Source organism: Periplaneta americana, chromosome 1 (genome assembly GCF_040183065.1).
Source record: "Periplaneta americana isolate PAMFEO1 chromosome 1, P.americana_PAMFEO1_priV1, whole genome shotgun sequence".
Taxonomy (NCBI): domain Eukaryota; kingdom Metazoa; phylum Arthropoda; class Insecta; order Blattodea; family Blattidae; genus Periplaneta; species Periplaneta americana.
In genome coordinates, this window is record NC_091117.1 from 125,137,879 (window position 1) to 125,157,310 (window position 19,432).

At 35.0% G+C, this 19,432-nt stretch overlaps 1 protein-coding gene across 2 annotated transcripts in view; it reads left to right on the forward strand.

The window, feature by feature from the left end:
- Window positions 1-19,432, forward strand: part of FoxK (forkhead box K) — a 96,260-nt gene that overhangs the window by 39,670 nt on the left and 37,158 nt on the right. The window contains exons 7-8 of one of the 2 annotated variants that reach the window (XM_069827057.1): window positions 5,428-5,609; window positions 19,266-19,400. In XM_069827057.1, the coding sequence (XP_069683158.1) occupies window positions 5,428-5,609; window positions 19,266-19,400 (317 nt within the window). Of the gene's footprint in view, window positions 1-5,424; window positions 5,610-19,265; window positions 19,401-19,432 lie in introns of both variants that reach the window. The other variant, XM_069827049.1, reaches the window with a different exon arrangement.

The following is a 19,432-nucleotide window of genomic DNA, read 5'->3' on the forward strand; positions in this document are numbered from 1 at the left end:
GTCACAAACAATAGCCAATATTTCCAAAACTAGGGGTCGTTGGCCACCTATACCAGGTATGATTTTAAACAGTACATCTTGCACTTTCATCTCACACAATCTTATTTAATTCGGTGATATACAGAGTGTGTCCTCTCCTTGTGAGTTAATTTTCCTGCTTCACTGACGCAAGATTCGCATCTCTGCCACTAGAGAGCTCTTAATTATAGCCTGAAACATGGCAGCATGTAATAGCACTATGTTGGTATGTCTGAAGCAGCATGCTGTGATAAAGTTTTTGATGGCAGAAAATATGGCCCCAATTGACATTCATCGTTAGAATGAAGACTGTTTATGGAGATGAATGTGTTGACAGCAGTGCTGTGTGATATTGGTCTGTTTGTGCTTGTATTGAATCTGGTGTGACATCTCAACTTGTGTGACAAAGGACGGAGCACGTGCAGGTGATAATCACAGAAAACTTTATGCACAATGGGACTTAGTTTCACTGTCTTTGATCATCCTTCATACAGTTCCAATCTGGAACCATCAGATTTTCATCTGTTCCCAAAACTTGAACATTTGAGAGAATTGTCTCTGGATTCTGATGATGCAGTGTAGACAGAAGTGAAACTGTGATTCCGTCGTCTAAGTGAAGCAGGAGAGGAAGGAGTTGAGACAGCAGTACTGCAATGCTTAGCAACTTTGGCCAATCTCTCTCTCCAATCTATTTGGTCTATGCAGTATCAGCAAGAGAAGTGAGGAGGAGAGGAGAGATAGTTTGTTTTGAAAGAGAGTTTGTGTTTACGTGGGTAAGAGACTTATTTTTCAAGATGCTTCACTACGACAAGTCTATTTGTGAGCAAATAATTGGCACTGGTAGAAGCAGGAAACTTCATTGCTGCTGAGGCAGGAAGACAGTACAGCATTCCTGAACAAACAGTCAGAAGGTGAATTCAACAGAGGAGGTCGGAAGACGTGTTGGTGCAGGATTGTGGCAAGTTTCTACCCAAGCTCAGGATAACCAACTGGTGGCCATGGCTCGGGAAACCCTGTTTCGCAATTCTGTCCAGCTGAAACAGCTGTCTGGCTTTCCTGGTTGCTCTCACACTGTGCAAAATCGACTGGAGGAGGTGGGACTGAGATATAGACATGCGGCAGTGAAGCAGAAACTTCTGGAGAACAGTAAAGTTTACCGACACGCATTTGCTAGCTGAATATGGCTCCTGACTGGGAAAATATAATTTTCTGGGGTGAGAGCACATTCAGTAATGACCATGTTAGTCTGGTAGGCATTTATAGACCTCTGAACACATGTCACCATCCAAATTATGTGGCAGAAGTTGCTCGTAGTGATGCTTGTTTATATTCTGCTTGGGATGGATGTCTGGCTGGGGAATTGGAGTGCTTTACAAGATACAGGAATGCCAGGATGAGAGGGGTCATATTCGTCTAACCCTTGACACCACCCAGTATCTATATAAGAAATACAAAATAACATCCAGTAATAAATAGGATAGAAAGTGTGCCACTTCCAACAAGAGGGAATTAATTGTAACAGCTATAGGAAAACATAACAAACAAAAAGGAGTTTGGCTCACTACACTTAAAAAAATTAGCCCTTGAAACCATTCACACCTATTGTTCAAAAGAAAATTGATCACGTATATTTACTCATGGGTCACAGCTAATGCAGGTGCTGAAACCCTTTGTGATGTGTTTAATTTCTACCTAATAGGACCATTTTCAATACATTATGACTGTGAAATAGAAGCTATTAACCTATTGGTCTCTTATTTAAATTCCCCTGAACTACCACTGCACTCGGATTCCAACCCTCAGTATGGTAATAATTGTGCAGTGTACAGCAGAACATTGATAAAATAACTACCCAAGATTTTAATGTGGAATTTATCAGAGGCTGTGCCGAAAGTATGTAAGATGTTTTGGTGTGGTAAATCTCGAAACATTCTGGTAAATGGAGGGCCACACCACACATCTTGCACTGCCAAGTAGTTTTGCCTCTCTTACTGCTATTAATACACATCACACTTTTTGGTCACATCCTTCTTTTTTTCCATTGGTGAAATGTTGCTTTGTAAAATGGACCCAGTTCTTTGACTGCAGTTGTATCCAGTTGTACGATGGCAAAATAAATCTTGGAATAGTTATTCGTGGAATAGCGTAACTGTAGAGTAAATGGACTACCATGTTATATGAAGTTTGTTTATTGCAAGGTTACCTTATTCCATAGTTAACCAAATTGGAACAGAGGTTGGCAATAATACTTTACATGGTGTTTTGTTTATGATGTGCAGTAATTATTTAAATATTTCTGAACAGTATTATCACTATTTTGTCTACGGAGTTTAATATAAAGAAATGAGTAAATCAAAACAAATTAGAAATGAAAACTATAATACAGAAAGTACACTTAAGCTAGTTGAGATGGTGAACTGCTAGAAATGTGCTAGAAAACAAAAAGGCTAATGTCATAACTTCTAATCAAAAGGTAAGAGCATGGGAGTCTATCGGTAGGTTATTTAATGCTTAGACAACTACCTACAGAAATGCAAAACAACTTTGCCAAAAGTATGATTCAATAAAGAAAGAGGCAAGGAAATATGCAGCAAAAAAAAAAGAGGCAGTATAGGCTCCAGACAGGCTTATAGTAATGTAACAATGGTTATACAAAACAATATTATTATTGATCAAGCAAATGTGATAACGCAGATTTAATTGGTATATATTTTCTCCAATAATTAATGCATTTTTGTTGTAAAATTCTTATAATTTAGGCCAGTGCCAGTACATTGTTCCACTTTAAAATCGTTTGCGTGTACAGCACATGTATCTTTTATGTATCATTTAACTATTATTACAGTAATGAGTTGAAATAGCTTACAAAGGTTTAAAGAGTTTTTATTAATTTGTCCTACAGAATAATATCTGTAATATTGACAATTAATATTTGAGGAGAAAAATTCGCTCTGGTGCCGGGGATCGAACCCAGGTCCTTGGTTCTACATACCAACGCTCTGACCACTGAGCTACGCCAAATTCAATCCACAGCACCAGATCGAACTCTCCTCCTTCAATGTTTCCCTTTTGGCCTGACTCCAAGTTAGGCATATATGTTGACATTTTATGTCCAAGTCAACTGCCATTATACAAGGGTCGCACTCAGCTGAGTGACTTATTTGGCCGGGAATACCGCAGTTATGTGCTCAGTAATCTGTACAGAAATATGCACTGCTAGCTATGGGAATATTAAAGATTTTTTATTAATTTGTCCTACAGAATAATATCTGTAATATTGACAATTAATATTTGAGGAGAAAAATTCGCTCCGGTGCCAGGGATCGAACCTGGGTCCTTGGTTCTACGTACCAAGCTCTCAAAGCCGTAACAGCATTCTGTCCTACAGATAGAAAAATATAAGAAATACACCGCTCAATAAAACTTCTTCAAGAATTTCAGAAGGAAATTATACTGCAATGGATACCATTCCACTGTAGTAATTTGGGAAATGAGTAAGTGGATATACTAGTAAAGAAAGGAACTCGAAGAAAATAAACTAGGGACCAATGTCCTCTCATACTTCCAGGCTACATTTAAAGCATTTTACAAGAAAGAAAAATTTGATCTAATAGTCTAAATTAAAAATTGAGTACTTTACTTGAAAACAAAGATGCAATACTAGATTTATCCCTAAAGAACTATAATTTGATAGGATTGTCCTGTTGCTCATCTCCATAAGGTCAACATTTATAAAACACTTTGATCTATACTATATTAAGATCCAAACTCAACCACGAAGAGAGACCATCTAGTTCACTGCCAAGTCACTGGTAAAATTGAGGGTGATATATCAACACAAATATCAACATAGCCTACTATGCTAGGAGGAGAATGGAAGAATTTCAAGTTTCCCAAAGCATTAGTAAACAAAAACAGTATTTGTACAATTAAGTAGTGTTATATTTTTCCACACATACTCTTACAGTCTTACTAATAAACCGTGTATAGTTTTTATACGAGACTTATGCAGAGTTGAGACAGAAAACGTTACTAATAAACCGTGAATAAGCTATGGACGTATAAACAGGCTGTAACTATACAATGGGAATTGGTTTGCAGTAGTTATATACACGAAACCCCTTGTTTAAGCGTTGTATATAGCGAAAAAAATGGCCGCCCCTCTAACATCTGTTCGTATCGACTGTCATGTTATGATGATGGTTACCTTGTAACCACAGAAGAACAAACCAAAGATCATAGAATTATTAAAATAACATTGCTGTAGCTTGTACTCTGACCAAAATGTAGTGTGGTAATCGATTAGAGCCAGTTGTACTATCGATATTTAACATGCCACACTAGAGCGCTCTACCGGATGCAATAGAGAACCTCAGATATTCTATTACGTTTCGTAACGAAGTAATGACGAAACTATGACGTAGCTGTGTAACAGTTATACTGTTATACACGACGTGTGTAGTGATTATTAGTAAGGAATTTACACACGACTTATGAACGAGCTACTCATTGTATAAGTATAAGACAGTTAAATGTCTGTATATAGAATTTTTATTAGTAAGACCGTTAGTGTTTTGTTAATTCCAAACATCCTTTTTCAAACAGAAATCTTTGAAATATGTATAATCATTTTCTACAAAAGTGTTATGAATTTATTTATTACTGTTAGCATTTATGGGGTAGTCATTTATTATTTGACTTCTAGAAAAAGGGGCCTTAAATTTCGTTCATAATTTGATAATTTGTCATGATGATGATGATGATAATGATGGTAATGGTGATGATTATGATAATAATAATATAATAAGGAATACTTTAATATTTATAAATATAAAAAATGGTCGGTGGTTGAATTTCAATGCTTTCTTAGTTCTAACAGACTGTGTCATGACTGCCTAGGAGCTCATTTAAGAAAAACTGGAATATTCCAATCAAGTCATGCACTATATTCAATTGTCAGACTCCATCATGAATGAAAATCTACTCGACTGCTCTAATCTTGATGTCAATCAACAAGAGCTCAAGAACACCGGCAAACTCTACCGAGTTGCCAGAGCTGTGATAAGATAATGTCTCAATCATCCTTGATGAGAACAACAACAACATAATGTTTATTAAACATTTATTTGAAAGTATTACACAAAAGTATTAATTTTTCATCTTTCTTATATAAAGTCTGACTAAAATTGGCCTAGATAACTCTGAAAAGTTGCTAATACATTATGTTCTTTCAGAAAAAAAAAAAGTAGTATTTTTTTTAATATTTTATTTATTTATGTAATCTGGTGGAGATGAAGGTCATCCGGGCTTCTCTATCACACCACCAGAAAAAAAATGTAGCCTAATGTTAAATGCATACTTTTAAATTCTTACAGTTCATATCTTAATGTCAATTTCTTGTTTCAGAAGTGCACCTGCCTCTCCAAGTCATGTTGGGATGAGTGGACTTATGACTCCTGAATCACTTTCAAGGGAAGGTTCACCTACTCCTGATCCTTATCCAGACAGTACTATTGCTTCACCTGTCATTCATGGAACTCATCTTGAAGTCAAAACAAGTCAGTCAGCACCTGGTTCTCCCGGACATCCTGGTAAGAGAAGCTCACACATTGGTTCTAGCTTGCAGTATAGCACCAACTTTGTATCCTTGCTTGTAGGCTTACATTGAATATACTTTGTTCTGTATCTATGTAATGCATGAACATATGTATGTCGGTGATTTAGTAGGTTATCATTTTTGTCATGAGATCTGAGGCTCAAGGTTTAATTCTATCCAAGGATGATAAAAATTGCTAGCATGGCCTTCTCTTGAAGGGAAGTAAAACTGGGATCTTGTATTGTAGATATATGACATATAAAAGAAGCCTGACCCTGTGGGGGGAATGAAGAAGGAAGAATTTCTGACAAAATTTACCAACTATTTATCTCCCATGTCAAAATTCAGCTCGACTAGTCGTCATCTTTAGTTACTTAATGCTCAGGAATAATCAATTCTACCTTGCAAGTGCACCAACTTAGAAATTAAATTTTTGACAGTCTGTTAGAACTAAGAAAGCATTGAAATTCAACCACTGACCATTTTTTATATTTATAAATTTAATTATGCTTTTATTTTTTTTATTATGCAAAGTGTAAAGAGAAGCGCATGTATGAAATGAAAGTTGAGATTCTGCAGAAAAGCAATTTAGAGATTTTAATGAAAATAAAAGTTTCTAACAACCTGATGTACTGATTGTTGTCTATGTACAGAGTTTTTTCTAAACTTTTGATCAGATTATATTCAGTAATCACGATATCAAGAGGAGACGCCTCCAGATATGGAGGATAGCTGTGAACATATTGAATAAGCAGTCGTGGACAGCCGATAAGGGGTGGTCCTCCAGCTTGGGGGTTGGGCGAAGGGCTAACAACCCATCACCGTAAAAAACAGCTTGTTACGAGTCCCTACAATAAGCCTCGGAATAGGACTGATTCTCTGGCACGACCACAGCAAAGGAATAAGGTTTTGAGATTTGGCACTTGGAACGTAACTAGTCTTTATAGAACAGGAGGGGTAACATTAGTAGCAAAAGAACTAGCTAGATATAGCATAGACTTCGTGGGAGTATAAGAGGTTAGGTTAGATGGAAATGGCATATCACAAAGAGGAGATTACTTGTATTATGGGGAAGGAAACAATAATCACCAATTAGGAACAGGATTTTTTGTTCATAAATGATCAAGGATGAGAATGGTGACTTGCTTGCAGACTCTCCATCAATCCTAAACAGATGGAAAAACTATTTTGCGCAACTACTAAATGTACATAGGCCAAATAGAAATGATCGGGACAAAATTGAAATACAAACTGCTGAGCCATTTATACCCGAACCCACGCTTTCAGAAGTCGAAATTGCGATAGAAAATCTGAAAAAGTACAAGTCTCCAGGTATCGATCAAATTCCAGCAGAATTAATCCAAGAGTGTGGAAGTGCATTACATAGCAAAATTTATAAACTTGTACTTGCTATTTGGGAAAAGGAAATTGTACCAGAACAATGGAAGGAGTCCATAATTGTACCTATTTTTAAGAAGGGGGACAAGACTAACTGTAGTAACTTTCGAGGAATATCACTTTTGTTGACGGCGTACAAAATTTTGTCCAATATTCTTTTGAGAAGATTAACTCCGTACGTAGATGAAATTATTGGGGATCATCAGTGCGGTTTTAAGTGTAATAGATCGACTATTGATCAGATTTTTTGTATTCGACAGATAATGGAGAAAAAATGGGAGTATAAGGGTACAGTACATCAGTTATTCATAGATTTCAAAAAGGCGTATGACTCGGTTAAGAGGAGGGAAGTATTATATGATATTCTTATTGAATTTGGTATTCCCAAGAAACTAGTTTGATTAATTAAAATGTGTCTTAGTGAAACATACAGCAGAGTCCGTATAGGTCAGTTTCTATCTGATGCTTTTCCAATTCACTGCGAGCTAAAGCAGGGAGATGCACTATCACCTTTACTTTTTAACTTCACTTTAGAATATGCCATTAGGAAAGTTCAGGATAACAGGCAGGGTTTGGAATTGAACGGGTTACATCAGCTTCTTGTCTATGCGGATGACGTGAATATATTAGGAGAAAACCTACAAATGATTAGGGAAAACACGGAAATTTTACTTGAAGCAAGTAAAGCGATCGGTTTGGAAGTAAATCCCGAAAAGACAAAGTGTATGATTATGTCTCGGGACGAGAATATTGTACGAAATAGAAATATAAAAATTGGAGATTTATCCTTCGAAGGGGTGGAAAAATTCAAATATCTTGGAGCGACTGTAACAAATATAAATGACACTCGGGAGGAAATTAAACGCAGAATAAATATGGGAAATGCATGTTATTATTCGGTTGAGAAGCTTTTATCATCTAGTCTGCTGTCAAAAAATCTGAAAGTTAGAATTTATAAAACAGTTATATTATCGGTTGTTCTGTATGGTTGTGAAACTTGGACTTTCACTCTGAGAGAGGAACATAGGTTAAGGGTGTTTGAGAATAAGGTTCTTAGGAAAATATTTGGGGCTAAGAGGGATGAAGCTACAGGAGAATGGAGAAAGTTACACAACGCAGAACTGCACGCATTGTATTCTTCACCTGACATAATTAGGAACATTAAATCCAGACGTTTGAGATGGGCAGGACATGTAGCACGTATGGGCAAATCCAGAAATGCATATAGAGTGTTAGTTGGGAGACCAGAGGGAAAAAGACCTTTGGGGAGGCCGAGACGTAGATGGGAGGATAATATTAAAATGGATTTGAGGGAGGTGGGATATGATGATAGAGACTGGATTAATCTTGCACAGGATAGGGACCGATGGCGGGCTTATGTGAGGGCGGCAATGAACCTTCGGGTTCCTTAAAAGCCATTTGTAAGTAAGTAAGTAAGTAATCACGATATCAACTCAACTGGGAATGATACACAAGAAATATACAGTGGATGCAAAATACCTCCAAGCTTGGTCTATGTTACAGAGAAAGGAGAGCGAGATTGGGAGAAACAAACGAATGAATCTGTAATGCTAATTGTAATATGTATGTTAAAACTGAAAACATCGACTACTCACTGTTATTTATATTGCTTCTCTATTAAAGTGAAGCAATTGAGTCTGACAGTGATAGTGACCTGATGTTTTTAATTTCAGTAGTGTGAAGAATTTTTCATGAAGAGTGTCACCACACCCATCTCCCCCCCCCCCACAAGTCCACTTCTAGGAATCGAAATCATTATCCTAACGGTCTTCAGACTTGGAGATATCCTTTGGCCACTGTAATAATTTTTATTCGAAAGCTATGTATGTTTGAGAAAATAATATCGAATGGTGATTTGCTCGAAATGAGCTCTAAACTTCTTTCTGCTCTCCCCCCCCCCTTTAATTTTCTATTTAATATAAAATGTTAAAATTATATATCTGAGTAGCTGGTATGTGCCCACACCAGTATGTTTTTGAGAAATTGTTATTTACATAATTATACGTTCAATAAAAATTTCTTAAAACAAAAAGTTTAGATTTAAGGAATATTTAAGCGAATTTCTTAAAACAATTACCATAATCCTAGCCATTATGGAAATAGAGTAAGAAACATAGGCTTTATATAAAATAATGTCACAAACAAAAATAACTCTACAATTAGTAAGCATTTTAAAATTCTGTTTGGAAACACAGTAATCATGAAAGATTATGGTTGAAGTTCCTTGGATTCTGCAGCTTCCATGATTCTCAGTGAATTGACTTTGTAGGGCTGTGTTTTAATGCTACCTGTATGCTTTTAACTTCATCTTTAGGTACAGATGGTCATCCTGAGTACAACACCTTTCCTATATGCCCATTTCTGTAATCCATTCATAGCAGCGTTTAATATCACGTCTGGAAGGTGTATTTCGTATTTTGTACACTCTATAAGTTCTGTTTAACTTGCTTACTAGTGCTCTTTTCTCTGTAAACCATTCAACATAATGAACATTGCGAAGTCGTCATTTTTTTTACACAAAACTTCAACTGAGATTCAACAATAATCACCATGGCCAACATAAAACTTTCCATCTTTTGTAAATATTATTTAGGAAATGAAAAAAGACATTCAGAGTTGCGAAGTTACTGCTGTTTAATCTTGTGACTTTATTTTATAAATAGATTGTAGGTTTTATTTTTCTGTAAATATTAACATCTACAGTTCTCAAATTAATTGCATTTCAAAACAAACGTGACTAAATTATTTTCAAAATCTATGGACTAAAGATAAGCCAGTAAGTAAGTAAGTATGGACTAAAGATGAGGAACAATTGCTAACACAGTCAAATAATACAGAAACTGAAGATATCAATATGGATGAAACAATGACAGTTATTAAAAATATGAAAATTAATAAGCCCCGGAAGAAGATACAATTAATGCTATAACACTGTTTCTTCAAAGATTTCTTAATTTCCTTAACACAATTTGGAATGGAGATGAATCACCTGCAAGATAGTCAAAATCTATAGTAATTCCAATTCATAACAAAGGGCACCAAGAAGATTGTAAAAATTATAGAGACATTACTTACAAATAGCTTTTAAGGAACCTGCAGGTTCATTGCGTCCTCACATAAGCCCAGCATCGGTTCCTATCCTGTGCAAGATTAATCCAGTCTATCATCATATCCCACCTCCCTCAAATCCATTTAAATATTTTCCTCCCATCTACGTCTCAGCCTCCCCAAAAGTCTTTTTCCCTCCGGCTTCCCAACTAACACTCTATATGCATTTCTGGATTCGCCCATATGTACTACAAGCCCTGCCCATCTCAAACGTCTGGATTTAATGTTCCTAATTATGTCAGGTGAAGAATACAATGCATGCAGTTCTGTTTTGTGTAACTTTCTCCATTCTCCTGTAACATCATCCTTCTTAACCCCAAATATTTTCCTAAGAACCTTATTCTCAAACACCCTTAATCTCTGTTCCTCTCTCAAAGTCAGAGTCCAAGTTTCACAACCATACAGAACAACCGGTAACATAACTGTTTTATAAATTGTAACTTCAAGATTTTTTGACAGCAGACTAAATGCTTCACAACTGAATAATAACAGGCATTTCCCATATTTATTCTGCATTTAATTTCCTCTCGAGTGTCATTTATATTTGTTACTGTTGCTCCAAGATATTTGAATTTTTCCACCTCTTCAAAGGATAAATCTCCAATTTTTATATTTCCATTTCGTACAATATTCTCGTCAGGAGGCATAATCATATACTTTGTCTTTTTGAGATTTATTTCCAAACCTATCGCTTTACTTGCTTCAAATAAAATTTCCGTGTTTTCCTTAATCGTTTGTGGATTTTCTCCTAACATATTCATGTCATCCACTAGACAAGAAGCTGATGTAACCTGTTCAATTCCAAACCCTCTCAGTTATCCTGAACTTTCCTAATGGCATATTTTAGAGCGAAGTTAAAAAGTAAAGGTGATGGTGCATCTCCTTGCTTTAGCCTGCAGTGAATTGGAAAAGCATCAGACAGAAGCTGGCCTATACAGACTCTGCTGTAAGTTTCACTCAGACACATTTCAATTAATTGAATTTGTTTCTTGGGAATACCAAATTCAATAAAAGTGTTATATAAAATTTCTCTCTTAACCGAGTCATATGCCTTTTTGAAATCTATGAATAACTGATGAACTGTACCTTTATACTCCCATTTTTTCTCCAACATCTGTCGAATACAAAAAAACTGATCAATAGTCGATCTATTACGCCTGAAACTGCACTGATGATACCCAATAATTTCATCTACATATGGAGTTAATCTTCTTAAAAGAATATTGGACAATATTTTGTATGACATCAACAGAAGTGATATTCCTCGAAAGTTACTACAGTTAGTCTTTTCCTCCTCCTTAAAAATAGGTACAATTATGGACTCCTTCCATTGTTCTGGTACAATTTTCTGTTCCCAAATAGCAAGTACAAGCTTATAAATTTCACTAGATAATGCACTTCCACCCTGTTGTATTAATTCTGCTGAAATTTGATCGATACCTGGAGACTTATATTTTTTCAAGAAATGGATTCGGAACACCTCAAAATCTGTGCTTCATTGGCTGGTCATGATAATATCTTTGAAAAATATTGGAGTGCAAGAGGTCAAATGACTTTATTGTCAAACGCCTGGCATTAGAAAACAACAACATATTTTTTCAGATTTTCTATCGCAATTTCGACTTTAGAAAGTGTGAGTTCAGGTATATGTGACTCAGCAATTTGTATTTGAATTTCGTCCTGATCATTTCTATTTGGCCTGTGTACATTTAGTACTGTAGTTGCCCAAAATAGTTTTTCCAACTGTTCAGGATTGAGTGAGAGTCTGCATGCAAGTCACCATTCTCGTCCCTGATCACGTTTACCTTGTCTGATATCAGTTCTTAACTTCCTTGATATCCTTAAATAAATCTCGAATGTTTTTATTCTTACTATTTATTTCTATCTCATTCAATTTTTCCTTCAAGTAATCTCTTTTTTTTTAGTACTATTTGTACGACTTGCTTCCCATCTTTCATTGAAATAATTATCTCCATTTGCCACAACAGGATCCTATAAGAATTTTAATTTTGCCTGTTTCCTTCTTGCTGCTGCCATGGAACAATCTTCATCAAACCACAGTTTCTTTTTCTTAGTTTCATAATAACCTATGCTCTGCTCAGCTGCAATTTTGATACTAGCCTATCTCTGATATTTTCCCACACACTATTAGCATCTAACTCTTTCTCAACTTCGTCGGAGCTTCCTAAAGTGGCTAACTTATTTGAAATTTCGACCTGATAATATTGCTTGGTTTTCTCGTTCTTTTATTTCAGGATATTGAATCTACTAATATTAACTTGTTGCTCTACTCGTTTGGCTACTGATAGTCTTCTCTTAATTCTCCAATACCAAATAATGGTCAGAATTACAGTCTGTTCCTCTGAAAGTTCGAATGTCTGCTGTACTAGTATGTCTCCGTTTATCTATCAAGATGTGATCTATTTGGTTGTGTGTCAATCGATCTGGAGAAGTCCAAATATATATTTATGTATATCCTTATTGGGGGAATTAGCTTATTAAATTCTTGATACAAAATTTATACAAATATAATCAAGAATAAACTTAATAAACACTATTTGGAAAAAAATAGTAAAAAACGAAATGGTTTCCACAAGGGCTGGTTATGTTATGATGGTTCCACTATACTTTTCATGTATTTTCGCTATCTCTAACGTTTCCATAACAATTTTACCAGACTCCTCTATTGTTTTTTCAACACACTTAGCCACTACTGATTACTACTTCACCTCTCTTTTGATCCTGATATTCATTCATTATAATTTGTTTCTATGTCTATCGTACTACACTTTTTTCACTTTATTCAGATACTTCATAATTTCTTCTCTATTCTTGTGCTAGCACTTTGCCAACCCTGATTTTCTCACACTCACTTTTTAGCACTCTTCTTCCTCTCTAATTCCATCTCACTTACTATCAATTATTTTACTGACTACACATTAACAACTTATCACTGCTTACACTCCTTAATCTGAGCCCCTCTGGATTTATTCTACATATCTGATTTTTCTACTTTTCCCCCCTCTGAGTTCCTCTCTTTCTCTTCCCCTCGTCTGTCCCCTATTTTCCCCTCACTTTAATCTCTTTTCGTCACTTTTTCTTTCTAGTAGTTGTTTCGTTTCTTTGCTCGTTATTACACTACCTTCTACTATAATTCCTCCACTGGCCTTATCTATAAACCTGACCTTCAACACTCCCAGTTTCTTTCTTATAGTTAGAATCTCATTATAAATGATTATTCTTTTTAATAACCCTATCAATTTTAATATCGATTTCGTAAATAAGTAACATAATACTAGAAGTGATTAAATATACAAGGAATTGTATCTTGTATGATGGAAAAGTTTTAAGATTGGGTTTTAAATTTAAAAATGACAGTACTTACAGGGTATTGCCCTTCAGAATAGGCCTGTTCCAACTGAACACAGACTCCAATAATGCTTCACTTTTAGAAGCATTCTTGGAAATGCTCCTTTATTATGCTGTTAAGAATTTACTCCGAATTTGTTTGAATCTATTCTATTGATGTCAAATCTGTCCTTTTGTGAGGCAGTTTCAGTTTTCGAAAAAGATAGAAATTATCCTGGGTTAAATTAGAATAATAGGGGGAAGGGTTGGGGAAACACAAAAATTTGGAGTTTTACTAGAAAGTTTGTGATTGAGAATCTGCTTGATGAGCTGGTGCATTGTCATTATGGAGATCCATTTCTTGTCTTGTCATAGCACTGTCTTTTCTCCCTCGCATTTTCTTGTATTGCTTTAGAACACTTTAATAGTACTCTTAGTTGATTGTATGTTTTCTTGGGACAAATTCATGGTGCACAGTAACGTAAGAAACAAAAAAACAGCCAACATTGATTGTCTTCACAATTAAGTGAGTTTGTCTCACTTTTCGGTCACAGCAAATCCAGACCCTTCTATTGTGAAGACTGCACTTTAATTTCTAGGTCATACCCATATACCCATGTCTCATCTCTGTTTAACAAATATGATTCATTTTCGGTGTGATTCATTAGTTTTTGTGACACTTCAAAGTATTGCTGTTTCTTTCAACAATTTCAGAATGAATTTGGAAGAGATGTGATGCATATGCAGTTCTCCCATTAAAGTGGCCTTAACTGTATAAAATGTCAAATTAAGTTCAGTGACCATCTGTGATTGTAAGTTGACGGTCAGAGTGCACTAAATTACCAACTCGAACAATGTTATTATCTGTCTTTAAGTAGACGGATGACTGGACCAAGGAGTTATCTTCAATTGATATTTTTGCTCATCCCTAAACCTGTTGCTCTGAACAAAAATGATGGATTTGCTTATACATGTAACTTCAAAAGCTCTCTTTAAAAGTTCATGTGTCTGCAAAGCTGAATTTTCACCTTTAAAGCAAAGTTTGATGCAGGCATGTTTCTCCATTTTTTCCATCCACACAGACAGAATCCACCAAAAACATTCTTAACTTGTTCTTACTCCGCGGGGTGCCATGTTTTGCTGAGCAAAGGAAGTGTGATGACGTTTTGAGGATCATTCAAGAACATAAGTCTTTTCTTTCAATGCCTTATCAAACACAGCCCCAAACCAAACCAATGCTGTGATGGCCCAATCTTAAAACTTTTTAGTCACAGAATTTGTAAAAATTAATACAGTAGAATTCCTCATATCCGGCAACTGTGGGATAAAGCCAGTGCCGGATAACTGATTTTGCTGGATAATTGGAAAATACTATATGTACATACTGTACTGCAGAAACATTTTTTTCCATGTTGAAATTTAGTAATTTGCATACAAATATTTAAAAATAAAGTTTTGAAATACGTACAGTGTTTATTTTTACTACTGAATACGGTAATGTACATTCATCAGTTCATAATTATTGTAATACAGTAATACATAATAACATAAAAAATACTAATAGTTTTCCTAACCCTATGACAATTTTAATGGTGGCCATGTGACGTGAAGAGCAATGTAGCCAACATCGCAACTATGAAGATGATGAAGTAGCGCTCGATGATTTGAACTTCTTTAACATATCTCTAATGTCTGCGTGTTTATTATATACCTACTATTTACCACTCGAATGAAACTTTTACGCGCTGTAGGAACAGAGAATTTCACACTTTCCTATTTAAACTCATCCATCACCCCTTCAAAACGGGTGAGTTTAAATGGTAAATTTAAAGATATCGTTTCTGTGCATTGTTTGCAAAGCCCAAGTGACATCTTACTGATGCTACCTGACCTACTCCAGAGACATAACAGAGTTTTCTGTCTATGTTTTCACCTATGTAAAGAGTAAACACAATATGCAGCTTGTGCAATCTACGAAAACCACTCACATCTTTGTCTGACGCTTCTCTTTCACATGAATTACTTTTTTTTTTTTTTTTTGGCCTAGCCGAAAGTGCCATTGTTTTGGTATTGCCAGTTATTTGGGTACCAGATATGAGGGATTTTACTGTATATATATATATATATATGCTTTAACTATATTACTTATAATTCAAGTAATTTATTTTACATTTTGGGATTACAAAATACTATATGTACTGTGCAGAAATTTGAAGTTTGTCTTATTTGGGCCACAATAAATGCCATGTTCTTATGTCTTGTAAATGATAGTTCGAGAAAATAAATTAAAAACAAAATCATCTTTGATAACATGATAAAGAACTGAATTGTTGCTTACCTCATGAATTTTATAATGAGAAGTGTTATAATTGTGCTGATTTTTTCTAGTACCATAAAATGTATAACCATTGAAATTTTGTCTCTTTTACCATATAAATAAGTTCTACTTTAGTGTTACTGCTTTTGTGTGGTTGTGTCATTCATTTTGTCTATGTAAAGATGCATATTCATTTTTCATAATTTAAATTAAGTAAATGTACACAATAACATTTTTTGTTTCCTATAGTTAATATTTTGAAATAATTTCATTACTCATTACTTTTTGTAATTTCCTGATCCACTTTTTAATATACTGACTGGCAAAAGAAGGAAAAAACCAGCAATACATGAAATATCAATATAACCTATATAACTTATCATTGAAACATTTTCCCACTATTCCACATATTTTTCAATTGAGCACAGTATCATCATCATCATCATCATCATCTTCTTCTTCTTTCTTCCTCTTGACAGATTTTCCATGTCAAAAAAGTTGGTTTATATTATATTTGGTTTATGATCCTCACATCCCAGACTGTTCAGTGCAACAAATGTTATCCTTCCTGCAGTAAAGCTTATGGCTTGCAGAATAATTTCGTTCATTACCTTGACTATAACCGATGTTATTGTCTGATGGAACTGCAATTGCTTATATTTTTCAATAAGTTTAAAAATGAAATTGGTCGCATAACATTCTGGGAAGTCCAAGAGAATCTGCAAAAACAGTTTCTTTGGAGAAATATGAACGAAGTAAATCTATATTGGTTGAGTGCCTTATATCAGTGTTCTTGCTGACCAGAGAATATACCGAAGGTACAGAGAACTTGACACATTCTTTAGATAGCCTGCAGCAGGCATCAGAAAAGGGAGATCTGTCAGAAACTATGAGTGTCATTCTGTGAGTGCAAGTTTAACATAAGCGCTAAATGACTGTTGTAGAAACACAGTGTCACCTTGAAAAGGTGATGGAGGATTTGTATCAGTGAAAGAACAATACAAAGAAAACTAATGGCAGCAGTGCACCTTCACTTGAGTTGTAAATATCAGGTCAGAACAGAGAACATTGATAGACTGTTCTGTTCACAGACGAGTTGAAATTCAGACTTAACATCACCAAATGGAAAGGAAAGAGTATAAAGGAGGACAAGAGAGAGATATTCTCCGTGTGAAGAGAACAAATCACCAAGACTCCTTTGTTCTTATGTGAAATATGAGGGTACACTGCCATTGTTGATAAATCAGCAAGAGATCTTTGGCTGGTCTTCCAGAAATGAATACCTTCTCTAGTCTTTGTATTCTCTCACGGATACTGACCTTTCATTACCTTTTCAAAGAAATTTGGTATATCTACAGTAGTCATGTGGTCATCCCTCCACAGTCACTGGTACTTCTGATTGTCTCTGATGGACATTTCTCTTCTGTTGCCTGCTTCAGGCCCTTTAGAGAAAGTATCAAGTAAGTTCTGTGCACCTTTGATTATTCTTTAGACAGTAAAAACTTGATATCAGACACAAAACCAACATAGTATACATTTCAACCGCATTTCACCAAATAAATTTTTCTTGCAGCTTTCTCTGGGCTTAAAAGCACGTTGCGTGGAAAAAGTTCTGTTTAAACTGACTGAAAAGCTTAAACAATTGTAATTCTACCACCAAACAATAACATAAAATGTGGCCGAGTTAAGAACAAATTCATTATTAAGCCATAAACTTTATTGCTAGGAAGACATTTATTAAACAAAACATCCTGGAAATTCATTGTGAATAAGAGGGATCATAAATTATCTTTTGGTATGTGAAATCTGCGAAGATGGCGAAGAAAATAATTGCTCTTAACAGAAAGATGTAGCCTATATGAACAGTATGAATTACATAGATTATGTTGATATTTCACGAAGTATTGCTTTTATTTCTTTCCTTCTCCCCCTTCCCCCCCCCCCATTAGTAAAAGAATTGCTTGATTTTACAGTAACAGTAGAAGTTGCATATCATAGTTACAGTAATTCTTTTTTTCAAATTTTGAGCAGTAAAAGATACACACACACACAAACACACTCTCTCTCTCTCTCCCTCCCCCTCCCTCCTCTCCCCCTCCCTCCCTCCCTCCCTCCTGCACAAAATCAATTCAAAATATCGCCATCTTGAAATAACTTTATTCTTTGTTCAGAAAAAAAAAAATATATATATATATATTCTGAACAAAGAATAAAGTTATTTCAAGATGGCGATATTTTGAATTGAGAGAGAGAGAGAGAGAGCGCACCTGAACATTATTTCTAAAGCTATAGCAGCTTCACTATCATAAAACTAAATAACACTGTGCATGTCTTTGGTGATTACCTGTGAAGTTCTGTTTTCTGTAATGTATGTAGGTTTACAAAATAGTAAAAGAGTCAATTGTTTACTGATGCAGGTGAACTAGAGGTTGGGGGTTGAGAAGTCACGTTCTACTTGTACTAAATGTACTACATTTATTGACTGCTAATCTATGTGACATTTGGCAAACACTGAGGACTTCATTCCTTCTGTCTCGTTTTATAGAAAGCAACTTTCGTAGGTACTTTGTCATTTTCGGAATTTAATAATGCGTAACATTAAAATGAAAGTCTGATACTAATTAAGATTGTATGTTCTGAACAAAGAACAAAGTTATTTCAGATGGCGATACTTTGAATTGAATTTATGCAGATATTCAGCTTTGAGAGAGAATTTGAGAATAGTCATAAATTATTTTCAATTGAACGCAGATTGAACCAGTTCGTCTAATAAGCATATCATCCCATAATCTTAATTGATTTTGAATTGAATTTCATAATATGTTAAATTATGAGTTCTGTGTCATTGGATGACCTAAACCATTTCTATGTTGTTTGGAAGTACTAAATTTTTACTTCTGACGTTAAATATGAAGTCTTCAGTTTCCTATTTTTGTCCTACAGCTGTTCCTAGAAATAAATATTGTGATATCTGTCTCTTTGTTTCTGAAGTGAAATGTCATTGTTTTGACAGGTATTGTTATATAATTTAACACAAAATATGACAAAGATGCAAAATTAATTTGAATATATTTCTGTAATGCCTTTGTTTCGTGCCATTTTGATACATGCATTTAAGAATGGTTCCATTTACTTGTAAATGCTTTAGTAAATTAATACAATAACTTTCTAATAACTGGACACACATCGATGCCCAATTACATGAAAATACACAAGAGATTTTTGGTGATATGATTATTCTTGACGTCTATGATATGGAGTTATGCATACAATTAAGTTAATAATTGATGATAAAATTAGTAACGTACTATAAATATAGACCCACAAAGGCAATGAATGTACCAATTATACTTCCAAGAGCGTTAATTGTAAATTCCTTACTTAATTTTCCTTAATTTTCATGATTATGTAATTAACTTCGTTCCCATTCAGATCATGTAATGTTTACTTCCAATATAGGGGTGACATTTGTTACGAGTGGGCTAGTGGGTCAACAACAACAGGTGGCACTCGTAAGCAAGTCTCGACTCATGCTGCCTGCACAACAGATTACTGTAGTAACGAATGGTGTGGGTGGAGAGGTGGCCCGAGAAGGTGAGGAGTTAATCATTTGTTGGAAAATATAT